Source organism: Stegodyphus dumicola, chromosome 2, assembly GCF_044657685.1.
Source record: "Stegodyphus dumicola isolate Sdum_Otavi_A_Nest chromosome 2, ASM4465768v1".
NCBI classification, from domain to species: domain Eukaryota; kingdom Metazoa; phylum Arthropoda; class Arachnida; order Araneae; family Eresidae; genus Stegodyphus; species Stegodyphus dumicola.
Genome location: NC_140769.1, coordinates 232873846 through 232892981, shown reverse-complemented (window position 1 = coordinate 232892981; position 19136 = coordinate 232873846). Strand labels below are relative to the sequence as shown.

The 19136-nt window shown below is 30.1% G+C and overlaps 1 protein-coding gene across 5 annotated transcripts in view; it reads left to right on the top strand.

The window, feature by feature from the left end:
* The first annotated feature begins 3356 nt into the window (after nucleotides 1–3356).
* LOC118186024 (palmitoyltransferase ZDHHC6-like) overlaps nucleotides 3357–19136 on the top strand; it is a 53760-nt gene continuing 37980 nt past the window's right edge. For all 5 annotated transcript variants that reach the window (XR_015039811.1, XM_085811896.1, XM_085811899.1 and 2 more), the window contains exons 1-5: nucleotides 3357–3553; nucleotides 3746–3994; nucleotides 8736–8827; nucleotides 13869–14025; nucleotides 14472–14603. Coding sequence is in view for 4 of the 5 variants with exons in the window: in XM_085811896.1 (XP_085668022.1) it covers nucleotides 3755–3994; nucleotides 8736–8827; nucleotides 13869–14025; nucleotides 14472–14603 (621 nt within the window). In the remaining variant the exon portion in view is untranslated. The remainder of the gene's footprint in view (nucleotides 3554–3745; nucleotides 3995–8735; nucleotides 8828–13868; nucleotides 14026–14471; nucleotides 14604–19136) is intronic.

Here is a 19136-nt window from a genome sequence, read left to right as displayed (position 1 = left end):
TGGAGTATGTCCACTTCTATTACCAGGTGAAACTAGTCAATATTTCCGTGACGTCAAAAATTCAGAAAGTAGGGTAGGGTTTGGAAATATGCAATGCGCTGTAATGTGATTATAATATCATTGTAAATTAATGAATTTTTAAAATGTTTTAGCATCACTTATCGCTGACACTGTCGGGCATGTTACTTTTCGATGGGGATTAGAATCCGAATACCCGGTGACACACCAATTATCCCACATAACTTGCAAGATTTGCATTCTTTCTGTTGGCGCACTTAATTGTCTATCAGATAATTATCCTGTTACTTTCCAAGTACCACGGGCATTTATTTCTTTCAATAGTTTCCCAAGTCCCTTCAGTACTGTTGGTATGAACATCTGTCTCAGGATCTTTAAAGCACAAACCATAATTTGCGCATATCCTTCGCAGTCGAAGCAGCTATAGGCTTTCCAGCAACCGGAAATAATAGCTGATTCTGGTAAGACATTCTGTTTAAAAATTTCTAAAAATAACTCGGCACCTTTGCTTTTAACCACTCTAAACACACAGTTATCCGTCCCTCTGTCAAGCAAACCAAATACACATTTCCCTCCGACTCTTTTCCCTCTCTGATTTTTTTGCTTATCAAATTTACTTTCATGAGTTTTCTCAATCCCGCCTTCCCCATCTAACATCACATTCTCCTTCAAGCATAGCTCTATGCACACTCCTCACAAAAATTCTTCCAGTCTGTCACAGCATTTTAGTAATACCTTACTCCGACTGTATGAAATCAATCCCGCACTCACCAAACCGCATATATGCAACACACAAAACACTACACATGCTTTATTTACTCTTCACAAACTACGAATCGTTTCAAACAAACGTTGTAATTAGATGCGGCCCTTCGCCTGACTTAACTCTGGACATTTTCTCAAAAACATCCATACAGTTCTTTCGCTCCACCACTGAATACTGGTAGCTCCTTTCGGGGTTTTAATCGTTGTAAACGGGATGGATGCATGGGCGTTTTCATGATTTTTCCCATTTGTAAAGTGTATACGAGACAGTTTCCCTTAGAACGTACTCCACGAAGGCATTCATCCATTTAGGCAGATAGCCATTGAGAGCTTTGCCATAATCAAATGAAACAAACCTTTCCCTCCACCAATTTCATATTCCTTTCATAAACTGGACATTTAATCAACCTTGCAATCAACATTTTCTCCATACACCACTAAATCGCTCTTTTTTACTACTTCGCTCCAAATGACAAATCAAAATTCAGATATTCATCCATACTGCAGAAAGCACCAAGATCAAACATAATCACCAGTGATCAAAAAGTTCTTTGAGCCAAAAAATTCTTTTTATATTTTGGGCAGTTTCAATAAAATACTTTTTAATCGTTTGGAAAATCTTAATAATGCACTTTTGAGCCCTAACACTTTGCGTTAAATGCTAACAATAGCGCACATGAGACATGTATATTTGCAATAGAAGAATCTCTCGCAGTAACAATATAAACCTAACATTTCAATTCATAGCACACAACAACAATAAAACATATTTATAAGAGGAGAAAAATTTCGTGCAGTTACTTATAAACCTAACATTTTTTTTTTTCGAATGGTAGATTATGAACAATTACAAATGTAACCCAGTCCATTAATCTATACAAGGCCGGATGTGGTGGTCTCTTTATTATGGAGGCACGTAATAGGTGGGCCACCATCGCCTTTTCTATGAAGAGACGGACAGTTACAACCGTGCCTTCTTCGGGATTCGAACCCTGACCGCTATACCGACTGCGCGGCATAAACCTAACATTTTTACCTCTTAAAATACAATTTCAATTTTCTTCAAATAGGAAGGCGTAGCATAGTGAGGAGCCATTGACCATTTCATTTTCACTACCCTCTTTTGTCAGTTTATCAGCGACCTCATTACCACTAATATCATGGTAGTACAAGTTTTTGAGACAGATCGTTAATAATACTAACAATAGAATAAATATTATTTTGTTTTTGGTTGCTATGGGTTACCAGACTGGCAGGGTTGAGTTGTAGTAGGCAAGCTGCCACAAATATTAACATGTGATGAAATCCACTAGAGGTGGACGTTGTGTTTCTGAGAGATCTTCCTCAGTCTAAGCAGATGCTGATATACATGCTCAGATATGCTAGTTTCATCACATGCGAACGACCAGTCACTAAGATATTGAAGTGCACTGCGGCTGTCCGATAAAATCCATAGTTCCCCAAAATCACAATCATAAGCCAAGATGGCATCAAACCCCACATTTATCGCAATTAACTCACTCCTGGAGACAGAGCAAGTGCCAGAGCTGCATTGCTTTATTGTAGTTTCAAAGTGAGGATTCTTAATAAAGATACCGCTACCAGTACGATCTTCTGTACGACTACCATCAGTATAGAACTGCACTGCATCCTTAGGAATGCAACTAATAATTTCCAGAGCCAGTTGCCTAAGAAGGTCTTCATGGTGAGTTTGTTTGTTTGCAGTGGATTTCAGATCAAAGTGGAAGAAAACACTCGATAGTCCCACTGAGGGATCAATAAAGGATCTTAGAGATAGAGCGAGAGATCGGGTTCTGAGTTTCTGCCAAGCTAAAAGGGCTGTATTTCTTGAGTCTTTGATTGTTGTGCCAAGTATGGAGATATAACGAAGTACTATGTTTGGGGGCCGTAGCTGTAGATTTTATTGAAATACTTAACTAAATTGGTTCTTCTTCTAATGTGCAGTGGCTGTAAGTTGATCTCGAACAAGACTATACCAGCAGGGCAGCTATTTCTGAGTCCAAGAATAATGCAAGCCGTACTCAGTTGTACACGTTCTAATTTCTGAAGATTGGTTTCAGACGCGCAGGAGTAAATTTGGTAGCCATATTCTAGAACAGGTCTTATGAGGGCAAAATATAAGAAAAGAAGTAAATAGCTCAAGTGAAGAGAGAAAAGTGGCGCAAAAAATACGCACCTCACACTCGCTAATTAACACGTGAACTAAATTGGCGCCAATTCTTAAGTTTGAGGGAAAATTTACACGAAAAAAATAACTCCAAATGCTCTGCCAAACTTTGTTGCCAACCGAGACATCAAAGGTACATATCCGGTGATGACGTAAAACACACTTCCGGGTTCTGATTTGCGGAGTTCTCTAAAACTCTTGTAATAAACAGTTCGAATGCCAAATTTATAATTATTTTATCTAAAGCTTCTTTAAAAAATTTTCTAACTAGGTATTGCTGCGATTTTAATTTTATATATATTGAAAAATATTTTTGCATCTGTTTCGCGAGCACTAGTTTTTAGATTATTCATTTCTTCTATTAACTGTTAACTGTGTTAGAAAATGACACTTTTTTATTTGTTTTTGCCGGGATAATTTGTTTTTTTAATGTTTCGAATTTAATGCTTATGCTGTAGTCTTCAGTATGCATATTGTTTGTAAATATTTTAGTACATGAAAATAAACTAGCTATTTTTATATTTTTTTGTTCCGAAGTATGATCTTCGGATATTTTTCGTTCCTGTAATAGAATTTGGACTAGTAAGTTAACATATTTAATATTTAAATGAAGAGTTAATTCGGTGACATCTTTTTATTTAAAGTTCTGATATTTGTATAATATGTATTAAAATACAGTACTTTCTGATGTCAAAGAAAATTATCTTGAATTTATAAAAATACATTTCGAATTATTGAGTAGTGTTGAGCTTAAATTCTTGCATTCCTTTACAGAAGTTCAGGATGAGTGTGTATGAACTTTTTAATCGCATCTTCCATTGGGGTCCGATAGTTGCAATTTGTATAGTAAATTCTATAACATTTGCCACACTTCACGTTACATCAATGTGGTTGCCAATGTTTTCATCATGGAGTGCTATCTTTTGTCATTTTTTATTTCTGTTTTTTGTTGGATCTACATTATATAATTTCTTCTGTGCAATGTTCATCGGTCCTGGCTATGTTCCCTTAGGGTGGAAACCTGTAAGTATATATTTTATTAATTTTTTAATAATAATATATTTAATATCTTCTTACATTCTGTGTTAATATGCTGTTGATATTCAAGTATCAGAATGTACTAAAAAGGAAAGACAAACTTTGTAATTTAATGAAATGCTTAATTTTTTCCTGTAAAATATTGTCTGATTTTTACTGCATTATAATCAATAATTTGGCAATGGTTTGCTTGTTGTCAAGATCATTAGCTGAGAGTCTGAACATAAATTCCAGACTATCAGCCCTAACATAAAACCACCATTTCAGTTTAGTTTCTTATAAAATTTTCGTGCACAAATCAACAGGATTGTTTGGTTTCTTATGAATTATTTATGCAATTCTCAATTCTAAAATAGGTGAAGGGTATTTTTTATGAAAATGAAGTAAGCAACTGGAATATGAGTTAATTGCCTTTACATTTCTTCTAAACCTGTTCCTGAATAATTTGCATCAAAAAGCATATTTCGATTTGGAAGTTAAGTTGGGAACAGCTTGTGTATAGGACCCCATTGGCGATTTTTTGGCTCTAGTCGCCAAGCCATGGAAAAGCCGTTAAAATTGAAAACACAAGTTAGAAAGCACATTTTAACCAGAAAAAATTTTAGAATATATGTTTAAACAGCAAATTTGAAGGTACATAAGTAAGTAGGGGCATATTTTAAAATATATTGGCAAGTTAAATTGTAAATTTATTATATTTTATTGCATATTGTAAAAGCAGTTAAAATTGAAAATAGATGTTAGAATGCACATTTTAACAAGAAAAATTTTAAATACAAATTTAGAATATATATTTAAACAGTGAAACTGAAAGTAAATAAGTAAATGGAGGCATATTTTTAGCAGTCATACTGAAAATACAAATTACAAGCTGTAAAATTAAAAATAGGAGCTCAGAATAAATGTTTAAATTAAAAATATGAAAATAGGAGTTAAGAATGCATGTTTAAATTAAAAGTAAAGAAAAGTTTGAAAATACACAAGTACATGGAGGCATATTTTAAGAAGCAATATTGAAAATGCAAGTTTTAAGTTATAAAACTGAAAACAGGAGTTCAGAATACATGTTTAAATTAAAATTAAAAGAAATGCTGGAAATATAGTAAAGTTTACAAAATCATGGTAAATTTGCAAAGAAATCCTATACTCTGCCCAATTTATGTCCCTCACAATTTCTAGAAATTTGTTGAATACATCAATATTTTGCTCCTTTGAAGAAAATGACACTTTCCAGTTTAAAACACACGGGAATACAACAGGGTTGCCGAAGTGGAGTACTCTAGAATTTACTGGGTTACCAGAAAAACAACCATCCAAAAAGTGCGCCAAGCAAAAATTGCCAATGGGGTCCTATACTCAAGCTGTAACTTAAGTTGGAAAGAGCAATTATATATGTAATTCTTTGAAGACTAAAAATTTTCAAACAAGCTGTCATGAATTTATTGCATTTCTGGAGGCTAAGGCTTTAACATGTGGATGTCCTTAAATATCTTGACTTCTATATATGGTTTGCTTCCCAAAAAGGTATACATTCAGAAGTTGATACAAATTATCAAGCCTTACTTTTTCCTATAGTAAAATGTTATGAGATCACAAAAATTTTCTCCTGAAGTTATGGTTCAGTTCCATTTTTTTAAAAAAAGTTCTGAGGATCATCTTATTTAAGGCTCTGTTGTGTTGTGGCTGGAATTATACTTTATTTCAAAAACTGAGAAGTATTGGAATCTGGCTCTGGTGCATTTTAAATACTGGTGTTGCAGGAGTTTTGTTTTCTTACCTGTTATGAGTTTAAAGTGAGTCTCTTGTTTATGACTTAAAAAAATCACATTCAGTACAGTTAGTGAATTTGATAATAAATGTGACCAGTTGCATTTTCATCAAGAATGGACATGTTGCACACCAAATGTTAGTTTGTTAGTACGTTATTAGTTGCACGTACAGAAAATGAAATATTGCAACATTTCAAAGACAATTTTGTGTAAAGTTGTTCTACTCACATTTGGAAATTCCAGTACTAAAGGTGAAATTGTGTATTGCCTGTGTTCATGAATCTTTTCGGCCTTGGCATTGACCAAATCTTCTGTGATCACTACTGGTTGGCCTAATCGCAGTTCATCATGGACATTTTCTTGTCCAGCTTTAAAAGCTCTCATCCATTTACACACTTTACTGTCACTCATCGCATTGGAGGCCATACATGTTGCTTATCTGCCGATGGATTTCTGCTGTTAATATGTCCGTTGTTGTCTAAAACTGAATCACTGATAATATTTCACAATTGATGGGCTGATCAGTTTTTTTAAACATTTTTAACTGACATTGTACACAGCACACTGCAACAATACCCAATGCAAATGGCATCTTTTCATGAGCAAGTCATGCAGGGAATCTATATGCATGCACGTTTGAGTGTTTACGCAACATTCGAATAGCTATGGCAATTCAGACCTTAGTTTCCAAACAATGCTCATATATATATATATATAACAAACATCCTCAATATGTAAAAGCAAATTTAAAGTTAATTAAATTTTAAGTAATGAAATTTAATTGCAAATTTAACTTTACTATTCTTTTGAAACAAATTTCACTTTACTATTCTCATATATATATATGTTGTATGAACTTAAATCCATTTAGTGCGAATACAAGTTATTATTACTTGCGCAATTGCTGCAAAGTTAGTTAATAATAATTTATTTCCTAAACAGTATTGATTAATTGATTATATTATCTCCTAAGTTTAATTAAAGTAGAATTATTTTAAAAGTGTGCATCCATACTGGTAAGTTATATTTTGAAAGATGTTTTGAAGTAATTTGAAAGCAAAATGTTAATAATGTTTTAACGGGGACTGGAGTTAAATCATCATATAGAATAATATATCAATTGTAAAAGGAAAAATTAAAACATGTAATTATTGTCATTGATCGGAAATTAGTTGACTTTTCAAGGGGAACAAACCGACTCCCGTTCAATGAACAATAATTGATAAAAATACGTAAATATGAAAGTGTTTCGTCTTTACTCGAGTTATAAGTTAAAGCCAAAACGGCAATTCTAGTCAGGCCAAAAATTTCCGCGAATAGTTGCTATTCAAAGAACTTATTCTCATGAAGTATTTTAGTCAATTCAATTTGGAGTAAAAATCAATTACTGTAGAGAAATCCTGTAAAACTCGAGTAACCGTCCCCGACACTATCATCTTTATGTATTTGAGTACTATATTATTTGTAGAAATTAAACATTGGAAATTGTCATTATGAAATCGAATTCAAAGTAAAGTTGAAATAAACATAGAAGATTATAAAAAAGATAAATAATGCAAACTTTGTAAAAACAAATCAAAGAAAACATAAAAATAATATAAAAATAATATAGAAAATAATATAAATAAGATCAGTGAATGTACATGAAGATATAAAGGCCAGAAAGGTATTAAGTAACTTACATTCTTTCTAGTGGGGGAGTTGGCAAAGTGTTCTCTTCGTGTCTGACTCAGAAGTATAGGGTGTCCGAAAATTCTTAGTGGCAGTAGGGGCTTTGAATAATATCAGTCGGAAAGACTTGGGTGAAGTAATTTATGGTAGTGGGTGGGACTTGGTATTCTTGAGGGATGTATTTTGTGGAGTTCTTAATATATATGTATGTGTATGTATTCAACACTATTAATTTTGTTTTATTTTATTTATATCACAGGAAAAAAATGTAAAAAATACAGTTACCTTTTTCCTTATAGTTTTCAATTACTATTATTTATATTATTATTATAGTGAGTTTCAATTACTAGTTTTAATCCTGGACTGAGATTAGATGATATTCTTTTCTACTAGATGGTATTTGGGTTTTTAATGCAAATATTTGAGAGTTTGCATTGTGTTGCTCAAAATATAAAGTAAAGAGAAAGTTCTGTGAGTAAATTTGATTGTAAAGTACTATTTGAGTATAAATTCTCTGTTTTTTCTAATGAAAATATATATAAGTTATTTTTCATCTGTTTATTTACTGTTCATTCTCCAGCTGTTTCTTTTGGTACTTGTTTATTAGCCAACAAAAGAAATAAGTTATAAAATGTAAAATTTTGGCAGCAAGGTAGCAATTGCTCCATTAACAACCCTCAAATTATATTTAACTGTTTTAAATTCATTATAAATAATGAATAAGAATTACTCTAACACCTTTATGAGTCTATAAATTCCGACAAAATTACTTTAAAAGTTTTAATTTGCTATTACAAATAGTCAGAGTCATCCATCTTTAAAAAAGAAAAGCAAAGAAAGATGTTATATAACCTATTGTAATAATAACCATTAACTATATTTAGTGATTTATCATGTTTCTTGTTCATAAACATGTCACAAAATTATTGTGCACACAATTATGGACTTTTTAAAGGTAACTATTATTTATATATAAAAGTATGTAACAATATAAATTGTATTTTGTGTTTCATCAAATAAGGAGAATCAGATGCTAATATATAACTGCTAAACGTTGTAACAGCTCATGATTATAGTAAGAAAAAATTATTGATTTTTTTTTTTTTTTTTTTTTTTTTAAGTAAAGAAATTAACTATAAGAAATGTGATTTTAAGATTTATGAGCATAAATATTGTTAAGCATTGTTAATTTTCTGTGTTAAAAAAAAAAAAAAAAAAAACACCTGAATGTTAAAATAATTATTTTTATTGAATGAATTTTTATTTTCATTTTATTTAATATTTAGGAGAATCCTGATGAATGTGGTTATTTGCAGTTTTGCACACTATGTTTAGGATATAAAGCTCCACGGGCACATCATTGTCGTAAATGCAAAAGGTACTTTTCTTGATATCTATATTGTATATTTTTCTATTTTTTCTATGTAAATTATGGTTAAATTGTGACTCCATCCTCAGTCACAATTTAACCATAATTTACATAGAAAAATCATTTTTTGAAGATCTTTATATTTTAGATTATTTTTTTTTTATGTAATCCACGAAGCGGCAGAATTTTGGCTGTATATATAAGTAGAAAAGGTAGGCATGTATTGTATAAAATAACTTGGCCTATATCATACAGCCTTTTTTGTCATACATATAATTATTGATTTCAGTGACCAACGTTTTTATATATTAGTTTCATTATCCTGTCCAAAAAATCTCAAAAGTCACCAGCCATAGGAAATTGAAATTTTACATTTGAGAACATGTGTTGCTCTACCATATACCATCAGAATTAGAGATTTAAAATAAAAAATCTCAAAGTTGTAAATCAAGAATCTTTGCAGATCAGAAGTTCTGAAGAAGGTTGGAATTTCATAGTTTTAGGAAGGTACCGCTGTTAGGCTTTTATTTACCTTCTAAATATTTAGTTTAGGAATATAAAAATCTATTTTTATTCAAATTTCTGTATTTATCAACATTTTCCATACTTTTTTTGTTTAATCTATAAAACACATTAAAAAATAATCTAAATGTATATAAATTTTTCGAGTTTTATAAAGGAAGGGGGAAATGATTGTCTAGCAATGGTGAAAGGAGTGCATGGGGCAAAAAAGGTTAAGAACCACAGCTGTAGAGGATTCATGATCTGTACAACTATAAATATACACAATATCTATAAAAATACTGCATTCATTTTCACAATCTATGATTGTATGTACTTCTAATCACAAAATTGTTTTAAATGATGCAAATAGTATTAAAATTATAATAATTTAAATTTAAAAAATCAATTTTGTAAAATTTACAATTTTTTTTACAGCCATCTGTTCCATTTAGCTATGTGTAGTAAAAGTTTATGCTCATTTTAAAACATAAAATGTTTAACTCTTGCACTATAAAAAGTGATCAAAATATTTTGAAATTTTCAGATTTTCAATTGCTAAAGAACAATCATTATTCCTTTTCTCAAAGAGTCAGATTTAAAAAACAACTGGAATAATCTGTGTTGATTTTTTTCCCTCATTTAATATTGTTCAGTGACATTCTTCTATAATTTAATAGTATATAAGATTCTTTAATTCATAAGTTTATTACATTTGATATCCCAAATGTATTTTAGTATAAGTAATTATAAATTTTCAAATGCTAAAAATGTGCTAATAATATTCACATTCAATTTTGTGCCTTTAGGATCATAATCTAATCCTCATAAAAAAAAGGATTAGAAATATTTTTTTAATTTTATATAAGTAATATTAACAACTTTGCTATGGGCCAATACTTCCAACCTGCTACTGTTTGCTAGAACAGGAATTTTATAAGATTCTGTAACTAAAATGTTCTGCTAATCTTTAGAATATGGTAACAGGTAGTTTGGCGACATTTTGGTAAGGTGATAAAGGTTACTAGCTAGGACTTTAGCAATAATCTGAGAATTACACAGTTTGAATCACAGATTATTTTGTCTCAGATAAATGAGAGATTATGAGACATGTAATGTGACATTTTCCGGAAAATTCCGATCGGGATTTTAGCTAATAAGTACTTAGAAACAATTTCGCTGCTAAAGAGCAGGATCGCCCACTTATTTGTTTGGCGCTTTTTATGAGAGTAAAAAGAATTGGATTTTTGTCAATTTTCTTTGACCTTTTTAAGTGAAAATAGGTCGATGTGTACATAGATAAAGTCAAGAGTGTGCGCAATGCCATTTTTGTACAATTCTGGGATTTCTTTTAAGTGAAAATAGATCGACGTGTACATGGGTATTGTGTATGTGCAATTCTTAAAAACGCGGCAAGCAGTTTGCGATTCTGCACTTTCTCCCAATTTCGTACCTAATCTTCGTCATGATTAAGCATTTTTGTTCCATAAAAGTTCTAGTATAAGCGTAATTCGGCTAGCAGATTGTTGGAAAAAGTGTTGAGTAAAAAAAAAAAAAAAAAAAAAAAAAAAAAAACATGCCTTTACTTTGTGAAAACAAAATGGCGTCCAAAACAAAACTAGCAGGTTGCTGTAGCAAGGTTGGTCGCCAAATTTTTGCCAAAAAATCGCCAAGTTACCATAATGTAAAGATTCACCAAATGGGCTTTTTGAAAAAATTTGCATTTCTTAAAACTTTTCATATTAAATGATGAGCAATACTTATCATGGCGTCAATTAATATATTAATATCAGAACTCTGTCTAACAGCTGAAATTTCTTTATTATTTAAGTACCAGTTTAAATATTTCACTATTCAGTTTGTGTACAATCTCTGAATTTTCAGAACACATGTTCTCAGACTTAAATTATGTGTCTTCTGAGTGTTTGTTGCAAGTCAAATGTGTTTAGTTTTATATTTTATAAGTTGACTAAAAAAAAAGTGAAGAACCATATAAAATTAACTTTTTTAATTAAAAAAAAGTATTGAAACTGGAATAGTTTTCTTCTTCAAAACATTCTGAACAAACAAAGACACAATTTAGAGTTTAATGTTTAAAATGATCTCATAAAATCAGTCAAAGCAATCTGTGTCTTTATCAGTCTAACCCGTCCAGGATGCAAGTGAGTAGCCCATAAGTAGTGCAAAAAAAATTGTAAAATCATAGCATCAAAACTACAGACAAGCTTAATAAAAGCTTAAAAATTCAAAATAATATTTATTTTGAGTAGACCAAGTCCAAAAAAACAAAATATGTAAATACAAGCAATCCAGTACATGAAAAAATAATAACATGAAAAATATGAAACCATACTGGACAGAGTAAAAAATGTTTTAAAATTATTTTTAAATTAAAATATCAAGATCATAAACAAGCAAAAAACTAAAATACGAGGGCTATCCAGAAAGTAGATTACGTTTTGGAATAAAAAAATAAACAAAGTGTAGGAAACAAATTTTATTATATACAGATGAAAGCCACACTCAAATACTACTTTTCTACATAGTCACCATACAAATTAAGGCATTTATCGTAGCGATGTACGAGCTTGGAAATTCCTTCGTCGAAAAATTCGGCCGCCTGCGCCTTCAACCACTTCGTTACCTCTTCTTGCCTTCCATCCTGCACAAAACTTGTGGTAACCAAGCTTTTCGCTGATGATTTCGTGCAACAAACTTCGCGAAATTTGTGGAAAACTCAAAGAAAGTTCCGTTATTGTGAAATTTCGATTTTCACGGACTTTAGCATCGACTTTTTCGAGAAGTTCGGCGGTCACTATGCTGGGTCTCCCACTTCGATCTTCGTCGTGAACATTGGTTCGGCCATTTTGAAATCTTATGACCCACTCCACCTTCAGTGATAATGTTGTCCCCATACACTTCACGAAGCTGCCGATAGATTTCTATCGGTTTACAGTTTTTTGCTGTCAGAAACCTTATTACTGAGCGCACCTCGCAGCTCGCGGGATTTTCAATTAACGCAGACATTTCAAACCGTCACAGTATCTGAACGGAGCACAGCACGAACCTCTCACTAGCACGGCTAGATGCAGACTGAGCTGCGCAACGCTCTGACCCCAAGATGGCCGCGCTAGCCCCGCCCCTAGCGGACACAGACGGAAACGTAATCTACTTCCTGGATGGCCCTCGTAGTATAATAATTATTGTTTTCAATTTTAGTGGACAAAGTCAAAAAAACAAAACATGTGAAACAGAAGCAATCGAACATGTGCAAAAATTAATGAGTATTTTATATAAAAAATATATAATAAAATATAAAAAGGTTAGTTAGGTAAAGCAAAAAGTAAAAAAGGTAAGTTAGTTCATACAATCTGTTGTCATGCATGCAAACAGTTTTCTGTCAGAAGATTTGTATGCCAACTTGATACTTCTAGCAAGAAAATAGATTTTCATTATTACCTCATTTTAATTGTGTCAAAATTTTTCTGAAATTAAAGAATATATTGCTTAGTGTAATTATTTTAATAAACCAAGAACAAAATAAGATAATATTCTTTAAAAAATTTTATTGGCAATGCTTTGAAAAGGGAGCCCTACTATAATAAGAACAACATATTTAATGACCGTCAATAAGTCATGTACCTCTTTGCAGAAAACTGTTTGATGTGTATCTTCTTCTAATGGAAAATATCTTGTCTAAATTATTTAAGTTACTTCTCTAGGTATGAAGTAAAGGAGCAAATATTTATGTATATGTTTAAGTATATGCTTATTAAGCATTGTAAAATATTTAGATTATTTTTTTTCCAATGTTGTTGAAGAGAGCTATTTTATTTATGTTAGCTGTTGCTGAAAATTTTCATTAAAAAAATGCATTAAAGTGTTCTAGCAAAAGCAAAAATATTTTATTCTACTGACTGCTGTGTGTTTTATATTCATTTAATTCGAAAAAAAAATGTTAGTAAAAATAGATTATCATTTTAATATTTGCATTTAAAATTGATTAATATTTTTATTTGGTCATATTGTACAGCCATGAATTAGTATATATTTATGTCTTTACTCAGTAATGTGTAGTTTTAAGTACTTTATAAGAATAAATATTTTACAGCGGCCGAGCGGTAAAGTCGCTGAACACTGGTAGTTCGGTCCGAGGTTCGAATCCCGCGATCGGGCTGGCTGCATGGGTGTTTTTGTGGTTTTCCCCTTGTGTAACGTGTATACAAGCCAGTTTCCCTTAGAAAGTCCTCCACGAAGGCATCCCTTCCCTTAGGCAAATAGCTCTCGAGGCTTTACTGTAATTAAATAACCTAACCTAAAATCTGTGAATAAGAATTACCAATTTGACTTTTTAAATTTCATATAATTTGAGTAAAATTTCATCATGCTTAATAATGTATTTTAATGAATGTATTCTCAGCACAATCCACTTTTTTCTGTAGTACTGTGTAACTTTTTTTCTTTAATTTATAAACAAGACATTTTAATCATTCTGTTCAATTTATAAGCCTATTTATATATGATATCTGAAGTACTTTTAATTTTTTAGGTGTGTTATGAAAATGGATCACCATTGTCCATGGATCAATAATTGTTGTGGCCATCTGAATCATGCAAAATTCACATTATTCTTAATTTCAGCTGTTTGTGGTTGTTTTCAGTCATCTGTTCTTCTTTTCTTGGGCCTTTACCGAGCATTTCGAGTGGTAATAATTTATTTCGCTGTCTTCAAAATGTAAATTAATTTGAAAATTTAATTATTGGTTTTAATTAAAAAGCCATAAGGGAAAAAAATTTTAAAAATTAGCTTCTCGATATTATTAATAGAATTATATAAATGTACTATATAAGGAAGATGTTTTTAATAAGTGTTAAAAAATGTGTTAGATTATTTATTTTAACAGTTTTAAATTTCTGTAAAGCTTATCTCATATTGTGTTTAAAGATATATGTTAGATTATTTATTTTAATAGTTTTAAATTTCTGTAAAGTTTATTTCATATTTTTTAAATTCTTGTTTAATAATAAATTTATTAAGTTATTTTGCTTTTTTCTTAATGTTAAGTTTTAGTATTATCATGCTTTGAACTTGTGCAAAAATTCTTTATTATATCTATATTTTATTTTAAATGTAATTTTTTTTTATGTCTAGAACTGGTACTTTTTACATGGAGACCGTACCAGTATTGTATATTTATCATTGTATCAACTAGCTTTCACTGTCTTCAGTTTTGGTTTGGCTTTAGGTGTGGTACTTGCTGTTGGTGGATTGTTTTATGTTCAAGTAAATATATCTGCATTTTTCTATTTTTAAATATCTAGACAATAATAGAAAACAGATTTAAAATACAAACAATAAACAGAGATGAAGAGTATTCTAACATCTTTTCTGAGTAATGAAATTTCTTATTTGCATCACGAGAGGAATACGTATAGATATAAAAAGACATAAGAAAGCAAATTTGTAAGCCTGCAAAGCTAATGCAGTAACGTGAAACATAATGAACTGCTTAACAGTTTCAATAAAATGAAATCATTAAGTACTGTGAGTGTAGAAAATATTTTTTGAGTTTTGATTTTCATCAAATAAAGCGAAAAGCACACTTCCTTTCTATTGCCATTGAATAATAGATGGAATAAACTATTACATTTTTAAATAACAGTTTGAAATCAATATATTCTATGTGCACAATTCTTTTTTTTCTTTAATTTATTCTTTCTCGATAATAATCATGTTTCATAATCACAATAGCTAATGTTCCTGGGTCAATTTAACCTCAGCTTTTGAATATCAGTCTTTTCTAATAAGATGTTAAAAAGGAATATGGAAAATATGTAATTTAGCATTATTTGGTTACCATCATCATCAGCTTGCCTAATTTTCTGTATTTAAAGAGGCATGAATATTTGAAATAGACACTTCATTATTTAATACAAATAAATTTTAATGTCAGAAAGTAAGAAAATTATTGCAATGCAAACATGCACCTCACATTTTGGTAATCTTATAAAATTCAGAAATATCTCTTTATAACATTATGTATGCTTTAATTCCTTGACCAAAAATGTTATGTAAACATAAAAAAATTATTCCTCACATAGGAGAAATGAATAATGTTATTTTGTCTCTTTTCTTCTACAAATGAAATACTTTTGACTATCAAATTTATAAGTGCAGATTGTGAAATAAAAATGTTTAGGAAGTAAATAATGAAATTAAGTCTTTTTAGTAGAAGACAATATTTAGATTTTATCAGAACAGATGTGAATGGCTTTTTGAGTTCACAGCTATATTGAATTTTTCAACATTGAACTGTTTAATGAGGAAGAGATTTTTTTTTGGTGATGCCTAAAATTTTTTTAATGCCTAAAATTTTGTTGTATCATTAATGGAGATTTAATGTGGTAATTTTGTGTAAGCTCTTATAAAATGGAAATAATGAATTCGGTTAAATTCAGCAATGCATAGCATAATCTGGTAATCAGTTCTACCAGTATGCTTGAATATTTAAAACTGAACTAACTGAGGAACTAAATATGTATAAAAAATCACAATTGATTCCAAATGAATAAAACTTGCCTCCCCTCATTTTTCAATAAATAAAACATTAATAAATCCAAATGTTGTTATTAGAAATTTTTTTTAAATGTATGTTCTTCATAATTAATTTTTTATTCTCTAAATATTGCAATATAAATGTCTACACACTTTTCTTCTTTGACCATTTCTCTTCATACATTTCTTTGTAACAATTAATTGCATTGTTTATTGTTTGGCAGATTATAAGTCTATGTTCAATATTGGAATCAATTTCCATAATACACTCTAACAAGGTTTCAACCATTCCAAAAAATTTTTTAGTTGTTCAACTGTACCTTCTCATTCAGATGCTTCAACACTATCATTGTTGTGTAATTTGTCCTCAAATTCTTCATAAATCCTTTATTAATCTATACTAATTCCATTATCTGGTTCATTACTTTTTGATTTGATGTATTCAGTTATGTCGTTGGACTGTAATTCATTAAAAACCATGCTGCTGTTCAATTTCTACAGTGTGATTAGTAACACAAAATAAGTTTCAAAGCCAATGAAATCATTTGATGAAAATGATATTTCTTTCTATTCATGCCATGTTTTGCTTGTATTTTTAATAACATTTCTGGTAGTACATACCAAAATGATGATAGCCTTCTAAAATTCCATTGAAATAGGCTAATTTTCTCCTGTTATAGCTTTTGTGACATGTAAAGAAATGCAGCAGTCTTAAATATTCCAGTGACATCTTGATCCATTAACTGGATCAACTACATTTTATTTGGTAAAAGAAAAGCTGTGTGTATATATTCATGTAAATCATGAGGATCAGTGAAATGGTCTGGGCATTATCTGACATCAATAAAATTTTGTGTTACACTGCAAAAAATCGGGAGTGAACTAAACTTCAAATAAAAAGTTTGTGACCCATGCTTTTATATTTGAATGTCACAACACCGAGAATTATTTTTTTGTAAATCTTCAAGAGCTTTAGAATTTTCTACAGGATTCACAAGCATCAGTTTTATTTGAAATCTCTTTCTTAATTTCCATTTTATAACAATGTGAGACCCCCTTTACTTTTTGAAAATTTGATATCCAGGACAGGTCTTTTCATACCTGCTGTAATGGCATACATGATATAATTTTCCTTCCAGAATAAACACATTTTATCTCTGCTAAATATTTGTTGTTTTTTAACCAACTTTTTTAATGATTTCACTTAATTCTTTTGAATATCTTGAAGCAGCCTCTGTATCTGCACTGGCAGATTCATCAAGAATATGAATATTTTGAATACCAGTGTGTTGCTTAAAACAGGAAAAACAACCATGAGTTACCTTAAAAGTTTCACCATTTCCCTTTATCTTCATTTTTTATAGCATTAGTAGTCTTCAAGTGATTGTAAAAATTGAATGCTTTGGCTTGAATTTCCATTTGACTAAGTGAAACTCATTATTTTTTATTTAAATATTTGATCCATATTGATAATAGTTGCACTGTGTTTAGCATTTGAGTGCATTTAATTTTAATCATTACTTTTGACAGATAAGAAGCCCCAACTATACTGCTCAGGTGAATCCTGGCTTTTTACTGTATGCCAATAATCTCAAAAACTCAAATTGCATACAGGCCAAATGCACAATCTAAAAGTAGTGGACAGGCCAAAATTTAAAAAAAAGGGGAGGAGGAGAAAGGAAAAGTTTTTTTGGGGGGTGTTGTTCAAAGCAAAATTTATCTAAATTTTAAAACATTTTACTACATATTTGTCAGAACCTACATATAAAAATAAAGAAAAAAATCAAATTTTTACTTATTTTCTGCATGAAATCTAAAAGTTGATATCAACAAGATATCTCCATTGATTATAATTTGTAATTGAAATGTATTGACAGGTAAACATTAAAATTTTCACATTGAAATTTATTCAAATAATTCTAATACTGTATTGAGGTAACTTACTTAAACTAAAAGAAATGTATGAAAACTTCTGAAGAGGGAGAAAATTTGACAATAAATAATGAAAGCTATTTCTCTTTCCTTTATTTATTATACTTTCCTATGACGCATACAGAAAAAAATAATATTTTTGTATGTAATTATAAACTTTGTTTTTTACTATAACTTTCAGCTCCAATACCTCATGGCATATTGATTTTCATAAACTTTGTAATCTTAGAGAAATATTATTAGAAAATATCTTTATCACAAATTGTAAATACTCATCGGCAGTCTGGTTCCTTTCGTATACTTATTAATTTTCATCTACAAAAAAACTTTGTACTAAGAAACAAAGAGAGGTTAGTATAAAATATTACTTCCATAAAAATAAAAAACATGCTGTTTGTTGTTAGAAATACTTAAAGCTCTTTTAAACTCCTTCGTGTCTATGTTACACTACCAAAGAAATTTTCACTTATTACACCTGGTAAGTAGTATTTTGATTTTTCAAGATCTTAGCAAATAATCAAACCTTAACAGTGTTGTTTCTCATTGCAATCAGTGCAAGAACTTTATTTATCTTACAAATTATAACTGTAGTTACTTAATAAAGTGAGATAATTAAATACAATATATGTAATTATTATAGTTAAAATACATTTAATAGATAAAATTGAGTGTATAGCACAGATAACACCAAACAGCAAAACATATGTTAGATTATGAAGAATTCAAATGCTGAAATTCATGGCAATTTTGAGCTGATTTTAAATTTTGTCAGCAAAATTTTTTTATCGAACATTCTTTTTAGTCTTTTTATGAAGGTCTTTTATTCCTTTATAGAAAAGTACTATTGTTTAAAGTACATAAAATATTATAATTAGCAATGCTTTCCAAAATATGAAATTCCAGTTAATTTGGCTTGTAAGTTCATCTCTGATGACTTTTGTTCTTTCTTTTATTTAACATTCGATCATTCTTTCCTTCCCCCCCCCTCGGTTTCCCTTTTTAAAGACCCAATGTAATCAATTAGTGTTTAGTGTTTTTTTTTTTTTTTTTTTATAATATTGGTCATTGCACGTTGTGATAAACATGTTGTCATTGCATTTACTGTATCTTGATGGGAACCTTTATGTTCATTACTTACAGTTTCTAATTTCTGCAAGTAAAAATTAAATTTGAAGTTTATGAAAATTGATGTCTTTTATTCCTATGTTTCTACATTTTCAAGTTAATTTTGTAACACTTTGTTTTTTAGCTATTTAAGAAATTTATCTTCTATTTGTAAAGGATTACGGTATCTTGATTAAATGTAGCATCATTCAATGTACCTTCATA